Source organism: Cherax quadricarinatus, chromosome 35, assembly GCF_038502225.1.
Source record: "Cherax quadricarinatus isolate ZL_2023a chromosome 35, ASM3850222v1, whole genome shotgun sequence".
Classification (NCBI taxonomy): domain Eukaryota; kingdom Metazoa; phylum Arthropoda; class Malacostraca; order Decapoda; family Parastacidae; genus Cherax; species Cherax quadricarinatus.
Window position 1 is genome coordinate 21,488,628 of NC_091326.1, and position 17,500 is coordinate 21,506,127.

Sequence of the window (17,500 nt, forward strand, 5' to 3'; positions counted from 1 at the left end):
TAATGTGACATTACTAGCTCCCTTAATGTGATATTACTAGCTCCCTTAAGGGAGCTAGTAGTGTCACATTAAGGGTGCTAGTAATGTCACATTAAGGGTCCTAGTAATTTCACATTAATGTGACATTACTAGCACCCTTAACGTAACATTACTAGCATAGTTGAGGGTGACAATAAAGTCATATTCAACGGTCTGGAGGTGTGTGCAAGACATGTGAAGGGGCACTTCCCTTCCCCTGTTTTCTGTTATTTTCCCCCTATAATCTACCTCGTCCATAATTTCTATCCCATTTGCAAATATGATAATAATTATAGACAAGGTAGATTATAAGGGAAAAATAATATATTAATAGAGGACGAGGGAACTGACGTGTGCCATAACTCTGCTGTTGAAGGATAAACAATGCTAAACTAAGGGAAGATCGCCCCCCCCCCTTCATCCAGTCTCATTTACAAACCTTGCTCTCAAGCCCCTTCCCCGACAATGCTCTTCTCACCTCCCACCCCACACCACCGGAAGTGCCCTGTTTCCTCCCTGCTCTACCTACAACTCCCCACACCCCTCTCCCTGCCCTGCCACATGCCCACCCCCTCTTCCACACAAGGTCACTCATGAACACACCCGTGAGCAGTGGTGGTGGTGGTGGTGGTGGTGGTGGTGATGGTAGTGGTGGTGATGGTTATGGGGGTGATGGTAGAGGTGGTGGTGATGGCTGTGATGGCGGTGATGGTGGTGGTGATGGTGGTGATGATGGTGATGATGATGGTGGTGATGATGGTGGTGATGGTGGTGATGATGGTGATGATGATGATGGTGATGATGATGGTGATGATGGTGATGATGGTAGTGGTGGTGATGGTAGTGGTGGTGATGGCGGTGGTGGTGGTGGTGGTGGTGGTGGTGGTGATGATGATGGTAGTGGTGGTGATGGTGGTATCACCATCACCACCTATGATAGTGGTGGAGGTGATACCTGGTTGCTAGTCCTGCCCACTACTTCACCTTTGCTCCTCGCATCTAATTACTAGTTACTTAGTTACCTGTAACACCTGTCACCTGCACCTGGGTAACAAAGGTCGAGATGCACCTTAACACCACAGTCATCTCTAAGACGGGTTGCTTTATTAGGGTTAAAGCTTCTTGACCTGTATAACACCAGTCAAGGGGACTTTAAGTCCTAAAATATTTATTAAACTTAAATCTCAGCTTTAGATACATAAAGACACTGAGGTTTTAAGCCTATATATACTTGTGTATATAACCTTAATACTTAAAGTCTATATACATTGAAATATACACATTTAACAAACCCTGTTTTTTCTGTAAAATAATGAGTATCTTTGCGATTCAAATATATCTCTAAGTTAAGGAAATTATTTAGCAGACCCTTGAGAAGGCGAGTTATCAGTGTGAGACATCCGGGCAGACTAAGTCAGTTGAACAATGCTAGAGGGCGGGGCGTTGTTGTAACCTTGAACTACCCAGCTATATAGAGCGGGACAACAGTAATTAGTGGGTTTTACCCGCATCAACCACTGCTACTGTTATCTAAGTACCAAACTTCCTGATGACCCTGGAGAAAATAGTTACTAAAACTACCGTTAGTTAACGCCAGTTTTTTAAGTTACAGCCTCGTGGCCTGAGTCCTCAGCTCACACACTGAGGTTCCGAAGATCGATCCTGGCACGGGTAAAACGTTGGACATGTTTCCTTACACCTGGCCTTGTTTACCTAGCAGTATGTACCGGGCGTTAGACGACTGTTGTGGGACAAGATTAACCTAAGTTGCCCGAAATGCTCTGCATAACCAGGGACCTTCTATATTGTATGTTACTGGAGTCAGGTCTGTATCAGTTGTATCATGTATTTGTAGAAATAAATAATATTATTATGTGTTAAGCTTCCATGACTACTTGGCAGATTGTTCCAGTCATCTGTATGTCTACTGCTAGACCAATACTTTCCTATATCCTGTATAAATCTGAATTCATACAATCTGACACCACTGCTCAAACACCTTACTTGATTCGATATACTCAGCACCCTATTTATTCTATATACCTCATGTATATCTCCCCTTATTTCAAGCCTTTTAAGAGTGCAGACTGTTAAAAGGCTTACAGTACAGTGGATTAACTTGTTCATCTTCACACCATGTTCTACAATGCATTTACAGAATATTCATTCTGAAGTGCAGTGACCACAACTACACTGCATAATCTAAACGAGGTCTTACGAATGATATTACATTCATGGGGGAAGGTCGGGGAAGCGCTTAATTCGTGAATCAGGTTCTAGCCAAGGAAAGGGTCGATAGGTCCAATTCCTTGGTTTCATAGGGAAGGGGACGGGAGGTACATGACTGTCAGGATGGGGCAAGATGAGCCTTAAAAAAATTGAGCTCATAAAACTGGCAGAATTTTGTGTGATGGTATTAGTAGTAGTAGTAAGTGCAGATTCTGTAAAGTGCCTGTTCTGCTGGCTAGTTTTCTGATGACTAACTGGGCATCAGGAGATGTGTGGTGTTCACTTACAGGAATCTCTCTCCTCGTCCAGGTACTCCGTGTACAGGTTATCCAGGACCGCACTAAGGGATGAGCCTATGACTATCCCGAAGGATTACCTGTAATTAGTTGCAGAAGAAGCAGCTGAAACTGGAAGAGGAAGATCCATGTCATCTGTGCCTTAGCAGGGTAAAGCAAGGGTTTGTATGGTAGTAACCTTAGTGAACAAAGATGTGGTGTCACAACCGATGAATTTCTTGCTTTTGACGTTGGTGGGGCTAACCCTGACAGATAAATCATCAGAATACTTGAAGTCAGCATGACTGATCATGACTAACAGTTGGATATTATGTTTTGCCAAAGTTCCTGCTAGTCTGTGGTACACTGCCGCCCGAAGAGACAGTTCCAAGGGAAAGTCCTGGGTAACCCACATTTGCGTAGTCTCGAGTTACTGGAAACCAGGCTGAGAAAGATTTTTTTCCTGTGTATTTCAAGACTTGGTGTTCAGGCAAGGAAAAGTCTGGCCAATCTGTCCATATCGTAAGTACAGACGAACTGGTAGTTGTCTCTGTCACATAGACGGACGCCCATTTTAGAGTTGTATCGTCAGTGTCCACTATCACTATTGCATCTTGCTTATAGACTGTGCTGACAGTCATGGACTCGTCAGGTTTGCAAGATCGGTCAAGTGCTGGCCAGCCAATAATAGCTTTATAGGTTCACTTACTGTGGCCGTAATTAAATTCTGGATGATATCTTGAAAAATCATTATCCTTATAACTGTACTTTTTATAAGATTGAGTTCTGTCTTGTTTTTGTGCATCTGTGTGGTGGAGGTGAGCCCAAGGCTCAGTGTCATGCACGAGAAGGCTAAATGTGGCATTAGATAGAGACGTTCACATTCTTCTAAATTAAGCTAAGCTTCAATTTTTTGCAACAATATCGGCATTTCCTGCCCATGCAACCAATGTCAGTTGACTTATCTTGTTGTTACGGTTATATTTGTGTATTATAAGTTTCTTCCTTCTTTTTAATATTTATCCTTGTCTTTCCACTATTTATTTATACTATCATTAACTAGGCTTCTGAATGAGTTACTGTTCCATTACGTTGTTTTATATTAACACACACGTTTATTTCCTTTATAACTGCTATTTCTAAATTTTATACTATGACAATTTTGATAACTTCTTGCTAATTCTACAGCACCACAATCCCTTGATTTCCTACAAACACCCATACCTCATTTTTTTCAGTTTAAGAGGCACATAAGTTCCCCTGTCTTCTAATAATATGTTCAATTTTCCACTGTAATCCACCGTGTCCACAATTGTGTTGCAGAGGTGTGAGCGAAACTCACACCTCTGCAACACAATTGTCCTCAAAGACTTGTTAAGTTATAACATGAATTAAGGGAAGATCCTGGACTTCACCTTACCAAACAAAACAAATGTGATAGTGATTATGGACAAGGTAGATTATATTGTAAAAATGAACATGTTACTGGAAGACTGGGGAACTTACGAGCCCCGCAAAGGTTCCTCGTGGATAGTAATGCAAACATTAAACCCTAAAAGTCATATGACCACCCTGCACTAACCAGTATACTTAGTACATATACACTTGCCCAACACATTGTTCCTCTTACCTCACAAAACTCCACTGAAACACCTTTTACCTTATTGGTTTAGGGGTAAAGCTAGTTATATGTACTCTAACCAAAGTGTTTCTTTTGTTTTCATTTATACCGTATGCACTGTACACTCCTTACACTACCACAAGCTTCCTACAAGTGTAAAAAAAAGTGGCACCTCAGGTGGAGTGGGGTTACTGACCTTTGCTCCAGGTGATCTTGTTCTCGCAGGAGCCATCATGGACTACCTCAGACACACCACGGCAAGTTGAGATTGTGTGGAATGGAGTCTCGAAGCTGGGGCACGTCTCCACATCTGTAAGGTAAATAAATACACTGTTTAGTATATATGTCAATATTGTTAATACTATTAATACGTACTGTCATATGTATTTATGTAATTCATGATGGTTGGTACAGGGTGTACACTGTGACCATCTTCAAATTCCGTGAGAGGCAGCTGGAAATATATCAGTACAAGCTATTAGAGCATGGACGTCTATTATTCCAGTTCCTTTCACTCCCCATCATACCCACAACATATCATATTAAACAAATCTTAGTACATAAGAACATACAGGTAGGTCTACTGGCTCATTTTTATTAAACCCTGGCAAACATAACACGGCAGATCTTACTCAATCCTACCAACCCACGTATGTATTTGTTTAGTTTAAAAAACAAATGTATCATATAAAAGACTATTATAATAAAATATACACCGTTGTGGTGGATATATAAAGGAAGAAGAATAAGGAGTGAGCGGATATGTTAGCCTGGGGGGAGTGGCGCTGTAGGGTAGCAGCCGGCGTCAAGGATAACAAGTCTAGCAACAAGGTAGTCACCTCAATGTTTGTCATCACTATTCCACCACTGCCGCCGGAAGTCCAACACAACGCTCTTCAAGGTGTTATTCTCCTACTCTACTTCCTTTACCCTAATATGTAACTATATAAAATACTATCAACATGTTACACACACACAGTAACTAGTTGTGTTATGTTCGGCGCCATCACTCACTACAGCTTTACCGCTTCCCTGTCAATAATAATAATAAATAATTGGACCCCGTTACAATTAAGAAGAAAAACAGCAAACTCTTCAAGGCTTGATGCTGGTGAAGGACTCTTGATCCAAGGAGTTTGAGCTACCCTCCACTTGACCGGACCAAACATTATCACGTTTCCTATGACACTCCAAACATCATGTACGATAGAAGGTTTAACAGGTCTTGACCCTGGTGACTGAACTGGTACATAGCTGCTACAGACACGAGCAAAAGGAAAGCAATGAAAAAGTGGAAAATGTGGGAGAATAAGAGAGAAATGGAGGAGAAAGGTGTGTTGCGGTGGCAGGGGTGAAGAAGATCCCGCGGGGAACACTGTAGCAACTCTGCCTGCCATTACTATCCAACACTGGGGAAAGCTGCTCTCTTTACCACCAGCTGTTGTCACTGTCTGCTCTCACTGACACCACCAACAACCACAACATCAACACCACCACCAACCACAACATCAACACCACCAACAACCACAACATCAACACCACCAACAACCACAACATCAACACCACCAACAACCACAACATCAACACCACCAACAACCACAACATCAACACCACCAACAACCACAACATCAACACCACCAACAACCACATCACCACCACCAACAACCACAACATCACCACCAACAACCACAACATCAACACCACCAACAACCACAACATCAACAACAAAAGCATTTTCTTCGGTTGTAGAAAAACATTTGATAGTCCCAAGCCAGAGATTAATCCAGAAATTATGAGAGGAAGCTGGGTTAAGAGGCAGTGAGTCAAGGACTACCTGAATGACACAAGGCAGAGGGTAACAGTAAGGAATGAGACGAGATTTTTTTGAGAGTAATTAGCGGGGTTCCTCAAGGATGAATTTTAAAAATTCCTGCTGTTCCAAATATACTTGAATTACCTACCAGAGGGGATTTAGTCTTATATGTCACTGATTGATGACCATGCAAAAATAATGAAGAAAAATAAGAACAGGAGAGGACAGTGATGAACTGCAGAAAGAGTTCAGGAGACTGCAGATGTCAAACATTTGGCCTCTTGAGTTCAACCCAAGAAAATATAAGGTCATGCGCTTTGAAGAGGGAGAGGGCAGACTGGACACGAAGAGAAGGTACACGTATCAGGGAGTGAAAATAACCTAGAGGTGTATAAAACACCTAGTATATCGCCAGGCTTTCCCAAACAATATAACGGCAGCGGCATATGCAACATTATTAAACCTTATAACAGAATCGAGGAACTTTAATAAAGAATACTTCACAACCTTATACACGACATATGTTAAGCCAATCAGTGAGAACGAAGCTCCAGTATGGAGCCCCACACCTGGAGCCCCACACCTGGTCAAGCACGTGAAGAAACTTGGAACAGATCCAAGAGTTAGCAACCAGGGTAGTACTAGAGCTGATAGGGATATACTATCAGGAGAGGTTAAAAGAAATGAACTTAATGACCTTAGAGGAGAGAAAGACAATGGGGGACATGATTAGTACGTACAAAATCTCAAGAGGAATTAAAGGGTTGATAGGGGCAGACTGAATTAAGAGGACCAGGATCAAGGGGACACAGGTGGAAGCTGAAGACAGATGAGCTACAGGGACGCTAGGGAGTATTTTTTTTTAAGACTCGGGATGATTGAAAAGTGGAATGACTTGGATGAGGCAGTGGTGGAGGTAATCTCAATACACAGCTTGAAAATTAGATCTGATAAGGCGCTCTTAGTTGTAATGAGCTACATGCGAAAATCTAGGGGTTGAAGGTGAGTCGTGAGTGGAGACTACACACAGTGTAAACACAAAGTATTCTGGAAACCACAGAGCTAAGTCAGCCTGGCCACCACCACTGCTAAATAAACCAGACCAGGAGCTTGAGACTCCACCATACCACACACAAATACTGAAGTTTACACAATGAAGGAAGAGCTAGAAGCAACAAAGAGGCATGGGAGAAGATAAGTAACAACTCTCCCTCTCCCTCCGTCACTACTCTCCCTCTCTCACTACTCTCCCTCTCCCTCCGTCACTACTCTCCCTCTCCCTCCGTCACTACTCTCCCTCTCCCTCCGTCACTACTCTCCCTCTCCCTCCGTCACTACTCTCCCTCCCTCACTACTCTCCCTCTCCCTCCGTCACTACTCTCCCTCCGTCACTACTCTCCCTCCGTCACTACTCTCCCTCTCCCTCCGTCACTACTCTCCCTCTCCCTCCCTCACTATTCTCCTTCTCCCTCCCTCACTACTCTCCCTCTCCCTCCCTCACTACTCTCCCTCTCCCTCCCTCACTACTCTCCCTCCGTCACTACTCTCCCTCTCCCTCCGTCACTACTCTCCCTCTCCCTCCGTCACTACTCTCCCTCTCCCTCCGTCACTACTCTCCCTCTCCCTCCGTCACTACTCTCCCTCTCCCTCCCTCACTACTCTCCCTCTCCCTCCGTCACTACTCTCCCTCTCCCTCCGTCACTACTCTCCCTCTCCCTCCGTCACTACTCTCCCTCTCCCTCCGTCACTACTCTCCCTCCGTCACTACTCGCCCTCCGTCACTACTCTCCCTCTCCCTCCGTCACTACTCTCCCTCTCCCTCCCTCACTACTCTCCCTCTCCCTCCGTCACTACTCTCCCTCTCCCTCCGTCACTAATCTCCCTCTCCCTCCGTCACTACTCTCCCTCTCCCTCCGTCACTACTCTCCCTCTCCCTCCGTCACTACTCTCCCTCTCCCTCCGTCACTACTCTCCCTCTCCCTCCGCCACTACTCTCCCTCTCCCTCCCTCACTACTCTCCCTCTCCCTCCGTCACCAATCTCACCTCTCCCTCCTTCACCACTCTCACCTCTCCCTCCTTCACCACTCTCACTTCTCCCTCCTTCACCACTCTCACTTCTCCCTCCTTCACCACTCTCACTTCTCCCTCCTTCACCACTCTCACTTCTCCCTCCTTCACCACTCTCACTTCTCCCTCCTTCACCACTCTCACTTCTCCCTCCTTCACTTCTCTTTCTCCTTCACTTCTCTTTCTCCTTCACTACTCTCCCGCTCCCTCCTTCACCACTCTCATTTCTCCCTCCTTCACCACTCTCACTTCTCCCTCCTTCACCACTCTCACTTCTCCCTCCTTCACCACTCTCACTTCTCCCTCCTTCACCACTCTCACTTCTCCCTCCTTCACTTCTCTTTCTCCTTCACTTCTCTTTCTCCTTCACTACTCTCCCGCTCCCTCCTTCACCACTCTCATTTCTCCCCCCTTCATTACTCTCGCCTCTCCCTCCCTCCTTCCACCTGGTTCAACCACCTCTCCTCCCTCCCTCCCTCCCTCTGGTTCAATCACCTTTCCTCCCTCCCCCTGGTTCAATCACATCTCCTCCCTCCCCCTTGTTCAATCACCTCCTCCCTCCCCCTTGTTCAATCACCTTTCCTCCCTCCTCCTGGTTCAATCACCTCCTCCCTCCCTACCTCCCCCTTGTTCAATCACATTTCCTCCCTCCTCCTGGTTCAATCACCTCTCCTCCCTCCCCCTTGTTCAATCACCTTTCCTCTCTCCCCCTGGTTCAACCACCTCTCCTCCCTCCCTCCCCCTGGTTCAACCACCTCTCCTCCCTCCCTCCCTCCCCCTGGTTCAACCACCTCTCCTCCCTCCCTCCCTCCCCCTGGTTCAATCACCTCTCCTCCCTCCCTCCCCCTGGTTCAACCACCTCTCCTCCCTCCCTCCCTCCCCCTGGTTCAACCACCTCTCCTCCCTCCCTCCCCATGGTTCAACCACCTCTCCTCCCTCCCTCCCCATGGTTCAACCACCTCTCCTCCCTCCCTCCCCCTGGTTCAATCACCTTTCCTCCCTCCCCCTGGTTCAACCACCTCTCCTCCCTCCCTCCCTCCCCCTGGTTCAACCACCTCTCCTCCCTCCCGCCCTCCCCCTGGTTCAATCACCTTTCCTCCCTCCCCCTGGTTCAACCACCTCTCCTCCCTCCCTCCCTCCCCCTGGTTCAACCACCTCTCCTCCCTCCCGCCCTCCCCCTGGTTCAATCACCTTTCCTCCCTCCCCCTGGTTCAACCACCTCTCCTCCCTCCCTCCCTCCCCCTGGTTCAATCACCTCTCCTCCCTCCCTCCCCCTGGTTCAACCACCTCTCCTCCCTCCCTCCCTCCCCCTGGTTCAACCACCTCTCCTCCCTCCCTCCCCATGGTTCAACCACCTCTCCTCCCTCCCTCCCCATGGTTCAACCACCTCTCCTCCCTCCCTCCCCCTGGTTCAATCACCTTTCCTCCCTCCCCCTGGTTCAACCACCTCTCCTCCCTCCCTCCCTCCCCCTGGTTCAATCACCTTTCCTCTCTCCCCCTGGTTCAACCACCTCTCCTCCCTCCCCCTGGTTCAATCACCTTTCCTCCCTCCCCCTGGTTCAACCACCTCTCCTCCCTCCCTCCCCATGGTTCAACCACCTCTCCTCCCTCCCTCCCCATGGTTCAACCACCTCTCCTCCCACCCGCCCCCTGGTTCAATCACCTTTCCTCCCTCCCCCTGGTTCAACCACCTCTCCTCCCTCTCCCTGGTTCAATTACCTTTCCTCCCTCCCCCTGGTTCAACCACCTCTCCTCCCTCTCCCTGGTTCAATTACCTTTCCTCCCTCCCCCTGGTTCAATCACCTTTCCTCCCTCCCCCTGGTTCAACCACCTCTCCTCCCTCTCCCTGGTTCAATTACCTTTCCTCCCTCCCCCTGGTTCAACCACCTCTCCTCCCTCCCTCCCTCCTCCTGGTTCAATCACCTCTCCTCCCTCCCTCCCTCCCCCTTGTTCAATCACCTTTCCTCCCTCCCCCTGGTTCAACCACCTCCTCCCTCCCTCCCTCCCCCTGGTTCAAACACCTCTCCTCCCTCCCTCCCCGTGGTTCAACCACCTCTCCTCCCTCCCTCCCTCCTCCTGGTTCAATCACCTCTCCTCCCTCCCTCCCTCCCCCTTGTTCAATCACCTTTCCTCCCTCCCCCTGGTTCAACCACCTCCTCCCTCCCTCCCTCCCCCTGGTTCAACCACTTCTCCCTCCCTACCTCCCCCTTGTTCAATCACCTTTCCTCCCCCCTCCTGATTCAATCACCTCTCCTCTCTCCCTCCCCCTTGTTCAATCACCTTTCCTCCCTCCCCCTGGTTCAACCACCTCTCCTCCCTCCCTCCCTCCCCCTGGTTCAACCACCTCTCCTCCCTCCCTCCCCCTGGTTCAACCACCTCTCCTCCCTCCCCCTGGTTCAACCACTTCTCCTCCCTCCCACCCCCTGGTTCAATCACCTTTCCTCCTTCCCCCTGGTTCAATTACTTCTCCTCCCTCCCCCTGGTAAAATCACCTTTCCTCCTTCCCCCTGGTTCAACCACCTCTCCTCCCTCCCTCCCCATGGTTCAACCACCTCTCCTCCCTCCCTCCCCCTGGTTCAATCACCTTTCCTCCCTCCCCCTGGTTCAACCACCTCTCCTCCCTCCCCCTGGTTCAACCACTTCTCCTCCCTCCCTCCCTCCCCCTGGTTCAATCACCTTTCCTCCCTCCCCCTGGTTCAACCACCTCTCCTCCCTCTCCCTGGTTCAATTATCTTTCCTCCCTCCCCCTGGTTCAACCACCTCTCCTCCCTCCCTCCCTCCCCCTGGTTCAACCACCTCTCCTCCCACTCTTTTTCGTCCTTACCCTCAAATGACCCCTCCCTCTCTCTCCCCACTCCGTGCATTCTGACTCCACCTCTCCTTCCCTCCCGCCAACAACCTCCACCACCTGCTAGCAACTGTGGTTCCCGTGACATACAATATGTTGGTTAACAAATTAGTCTAGCGACCTGGCAGCTGATAAATTAACGTTCAGTAATGCTGTTCAGTCCTGTCCAACTTACCTTGGGTCAGTCTACGTTATCTTGGCTGCTGCTTAGCACAAATAGTGTTTATGATGAGGCTGGTTGACGCCAGACTCTGGCAGCAATGACTGCACGTATATCTCAGAATGATAATTCCCAAGTGACAGTAACTGCAGCTCTGCTGGAAGGTGACCTTTGATGCTGCCGTAGCTGATGAACCTTTAATGGAATACTTGACTATATCCTCATTGTCCTACTGAAGTCTGCCAGGTCTGACTGACATTACTGAAGTCTGCCAGGTCTGACTGACATTACTGAAGTCTCCTAGCACAGGCTGACACATTTCAACACTAGTGTTAATGGGAAGCTTTAACACCATAGTTTTAACATGGAACTGTAATGTCTACCACTATGTTAACACCATCCTGTGTTAACACTTAGTAATGTCTACCACTATGTTAACACCATCATGTGTTAACACTTAGTAATGTCTACCACTATGTTAACACCATCATGTGCTAAGACTTAGTAATGTCTACCACTATGTTAACACCATCATGTGCTAACACTTAGTAATGTCTACCACTATGTTAACACCATCCTGTGTTAACACTTAGTAATGTCTACCACTATGTTAACACCATCCTGTGTTAACACTTAGTAATGTCTACCACTATGTTAACACCATCCTGTGTTAACACTTAGTAATGTCTACCACTATTACATTTTCCTCAGTCTTTTACAAGTTACAGTGTTTCTGAACATCACTTTTTGTAATAATGATAATAAGATAATGATCTAATCAACCAGACATCGAACTGCATAGCTCCTGATGACGCACTGAGAAGTGTGAAAGTACTTGAGTTAAAGATTTCCACTCCCGTGACTTGATATGCATATATATGTGTATATATATATATATATATATATATATATATATATATATATATATATATATAGAGAGAGAGAGAGAGAGAGAGAGAGGTAAACAAATACACAGCTCCAGGATCACTGCCCGGGTCTCCATACTCTTACTTTCCCTGCTCATCTAACAGTAACTATACACATGATAGTTCAAAGTTATTGGAAAAATAGTTCAAGTTAAGAAGGGACACCATGAGATTTGTTTTATTATGTAGAATATAAAAGAGAGAGGAACCCCCCTCTCTCCCCCCTCAAAAAAAACGAAACCAACTACTAACGCCTCTCGCTATTAAGTTAAGATATATACATATGTCGTAAGAGGGAGGGAGAAGGTAAGCAGGTGTGTTCGTGGTCAGTGTTACACATCAGTTCTTAGGACACAACTGTGCAGGTCACTTCCCCAGCACTCATGTTCACCTTGGCCCCAGCCTGGGTCACCTCTGCAACACTACCACCACCATGATACACCCAACACCAACAACACTACCACCACCATGATACACCCAACACCAACAACACTACCACCACCATGATACACCCAACACCAACAACACTACCACCACCATGATACACCCAACACCAACAACACTACCACCACTATGATACACCCAACACCAACAACACTACCACCACCATGATACACCCAACACCAACAACACTACCACCACTATGATACACCCAACACCAACAACACTACCACCACCATGATACACCCAACACCAACAACACTACCACCACTATGATACACCCAACACCAACAACACTACCACCACCATGATACACCCAACACCAACAACACTACCACCACTATGATACACCCAACTCCAACAACACTACCACCACTATGATACACCCAACACCAACAACACTACCACCACTATGATACACCCAACTCCAACAACACTACCACCACTATGATACACCCAACACCAACAACACTACCACCACCATGATACACCCAACACCAACAACACTACCACCACTATGGTACACCCAACACCAACAACACTACCACCACCATGATACACCCAACACCAACAACACTACCACCACTATGATACACCCAACTCCAACAACACTACCATCACCATGATACACCCAACACCAACAACACTACCACCACTATGATACACCTAACACCAACAACACTACCACCACCATGATACACCCAACACCAACAACACTACCACCACTATGATACACCCAACACCAACAACACTACCACCACCATGATACACCCAACACCAACAACACTACCACCACTATGACACCCAACACCAACAACACTACCACCACTATGATACACCCAACACCAACAACACTACCACCACCATGATACACCCAACACCAACAACACTACCATCACCATGATACACCCAACACCAACAACACTACCATCACTATGATACACCCAACACCAACAACACTACCACCACCATGATACACCCAACACCAACAACACTACCACCACTATGATACACCCAACACCAACAACACTACCACCACCATGATACACCCAACACCAACAACACTACCACCACCATGATACACCCAACACCAACAACACTACCACCACCATGATACACCCAACACCAACAACACTACCACCACTATGATACACCCAACACCAACAACACTACCACCACCATGATACACCCAACACCAACAACACTACCACCACCATGATACACCCAACACCAACAACACTACCACCACCATGATACACCCAACACCAACAACACTACCACCACCATGATACACCCAACACCAACAACACTACCACCACTATGATACACCCAACACCAACAACACTACCACCACCATGATACACCCAACACCAACAACACTACCACCACTATGATACACCCAACACCAACAACACTACCACCACCATGATACACCCAACACCAACAACACTACCACCACTATGATACACCCAACACCAACAACACTACCACCACCATGATACACCCAACACCAACAACACTACCACCACTATGATACACCCAACACCAACAACACTACCACCACTATGATACACCCAACACCAACAACACTACCACCACCATGATACACCCAACACCAACAACACTACCACCACCATGATACACCCAACACCAACAACACTACCACCACTATGATACACCCAACACCAACAACACTACCACCACCCACACCAACAACACTACCACCACCATGATACACCCAACACCAACAACACTACCACCACTATGATACACCCAACACCAACAACACTACCACCACCATGATACACCCAACACCAACAACACTACCACCACCATGATACACAACAACACTACCACCACCATGATACACCCAACACCAACAACACTACCACCACCACCTAACACCAACAACACTACCACCACCATGATACACCCAACACCAACAACACTACCACCACTATGGTACACCCAACACCAACAACACTACCACCACCATGATACACCCAACACCAACAACACTACCACCACTATGATACACCCAACACCAACAACACTACCACCACCATGATACACCCAACACCAACAACACTACCACCACTATGATACATGATACACCCAACACCAACAACACTACCACCACTATGTTACACCCAACACCAACAACACTACCACCACCATGATACACCCAACACCAACAACACTACCACCACACCCATGATACACCCAACACCAACAACACTACCACCACTATGATACACCCAACACCAACAACACTACCAACACCATGATACACCCAACACCAACAACACTACCACCACTATGATACATGATACACCCAACACCAACAACACTACCACCACCATGATACACCCAACACCAACAACACTACCACCACTATGATACACCCAACACCAACAACACTACCACCACCATGATACACCCAACACCAACAACACTACCACCACCATGATACACCCAACACCAACAACACTACCACCACTATGATACACCCAACACCAACAACACTACTGATACACCCAACACCAACAACACTACCACCACTATGATACACCCAACACCAACAACACTATGATACACCCAACACCAACAACACTACCATCACTATGATACACCCAACACCAACAACACTACCACCACTATGATACACCCAACACCAACAACACTATGATACACCCAACACCAACAACACTACCATCACCATGATACACCCAACACCAACAACACTACCATCACCATGATACACCCAACACCAACAACACTACCACCACTATGATACACCCAACACCAACAACACTACCACCACTATGATACACCCAACACCAACAACACTACCACCACCATGATACACCCAACACCAACAACACTACCACCACCATGATACACCCAACACCAACAACACTACCATCACCATGATACACCCAACACCAACAACACTACCACCACTATGATACACCCAACACCAACAACACTACCACCACTATGATACACCCAACACCAACAACACTACCACCACTATGATACACCCAACACCAACAACACTACCACCACTATGATACACCCAACACCAACAACACTACCACCACCATGATACACCCAACACCAACAACACTACCACCACTATGATACACCCAACACCAACAACACTACCATCACTATGATACACCCAACACCAACAACACTACCACCACCATGATACACCCAACACCAACAACACTACCATCACTATGATACACCCAACACCAACAACATCCAGCATCTTCACCACTATCATGGTGTCCGCTAAACTATTAAATGGTCTAAAGATTGACAATTAACATAGACTCGGTTTTTAATGTAACACGAAGCTCAGACATCGAACTCTCCCTAATAACTTTCCTCCTCACTATATCTGTCAGAAAACAACAGATTGTTAGGGTAAAAATACACTTTAGCAGGAACACAATTATAATGTATTAAGTTTCATCCAGAGAGGCTTCATCAAGCACACAGAAACAAGCAACAATACCATCTTAAACAGTACACAGGCAAGCAAACTGAGGTGGGTGGAGAGGACAGTTTGGTGGTACCAAGACTGCTGAGTCTGGATCTGGTCGTTAGGTTGAGCAGTGTTCTTGTTTTGTGTTGATCCTGGACAGCTTATCTGATGGGTTTTCTTAATGCATACGTTACTTTGTTTCCTTCTATTGTCTCTATGAGCAGGATTGAAGCTGCTTCACTGCACCTTTCTCTTGCCTTGTCTTCTTCATGAATTATCAGTTGGATTTTCCCCAGCTTATGAGGCGAGAACGCAGGTTATGGTAGACTACACAAGTGTCGCTGCTTCTGCTTCCATACTTGTCGTCATGAAGGAGTGTTTGTAAATCTCGTCTTCCCTCGCAGGTAAAATTTCTTACATCACTCACATGGAACAGTACGAGCTCCCGCTGTGCTCATGCTTGCTTGAGGTTTGATATTTTTCAAACCTATGGTTTTTTTTTTGTGGTAAAACCTGGTATATCCATGTTGGGTGTGCGGAGCAGAAGAGCTCTCGTGAGCGCAGCTGATACATAAAGAGATACTTCAATATGCGTAGAGTCTCCAAAGCTTGAGTCTCAAGTTCCTCTCTGCGTATATAAGGGCAATAATGAACAGAGACCTGTCTTCAAGAGGGAACGTGGCGAGTTCTTGCAACAGTTTCTGATCAGCTGGACTGTGGTGCCTATGATGGAATGTCTGGGAAGCACTGACAGCCTCACTAACAAGGTACGTACTTGTATAGGGAAAGGCAATGATCATAAGTCATCCATCATCAGGAACACCAACACTGACTAGACTCATCATGGCCACACTCAACATATACACGCAAGATGAAGAATTAGACAAGTGCAACATCTGGATATCTTCATTTGTAAACCTTTCGTGATCCAGCGACTTCATCATTATAAATTCAAGACTAGAACTATATACAGCCTTGGAGTTGGTGAAGAGCACCGTAGTCATGTACAGCACATACACACTCACTTAACCAATATTTAACGTCACACACACACACACACACACACACACACACACAGTACACCAGTAGACCCCTGGCTACCTTCAAGAGGGAGCTGGACAGATACCTAAAGTACCCATTAGCCGCGGTGTGGTTCGTACGATGGACTACGTGCGGCCAGGAGTAACAGCCTGGTTAATCAGACCTTGATGTACCGGGAAGCCTGGTCATGGACTGGACCGCAGGGGCGTTGACCCCAGGACGCCCTGCAGGTAGACATCACCCTTCACACATACATCACACTCACATCTTCACACTACACTCGCATCACCTTCACACACACACCTCATCACCCTCACCCAGAACACAGCCACCACACCCCCAAGGGCAACCATTAACCCCTATAAAGGCAGACAGTACCATAGTGTAGCCTTCAGCGAAGGTCTGGAAGGGAGGCTAGTTTAGCCATGGTATGGGGTGTTGGGGTGCACCATTATTAACGTGCCCGTGGGCCGCTCCCACAGCCACCACTAAGCTATGTCTTCCCGCGTGACCCACATTCCTAAGTCTCACCAAGTGACCTCATTACCACAGGTAAAGCAACTT

The 17,500-nt window shown here is 47.0% G+C and overlaps 1 protein-coding gene across 1 annotated transcript in view; it reads right to left on the reverse strand.

Moving 5' to 3' along the window:
- The window catches only part of LOC128695075 (uncharacterized), a 417,714-nt gene that overhangs the window by 13,052 nt on the left and 387,162 nt on the right, over window positions 1-17,500 (reverse strand). The window contains exon 9 of the mRNA XM_053785465.2: window positions 4,340-4,453. Within this exon, the coding sequence (XP_053641440.1) occupies window positions 4,340-4,453 (114 nt within the window). The remainder of the gene's footprint in view (window positions 1-4,339; window positions 4,454-17,500) is intronic.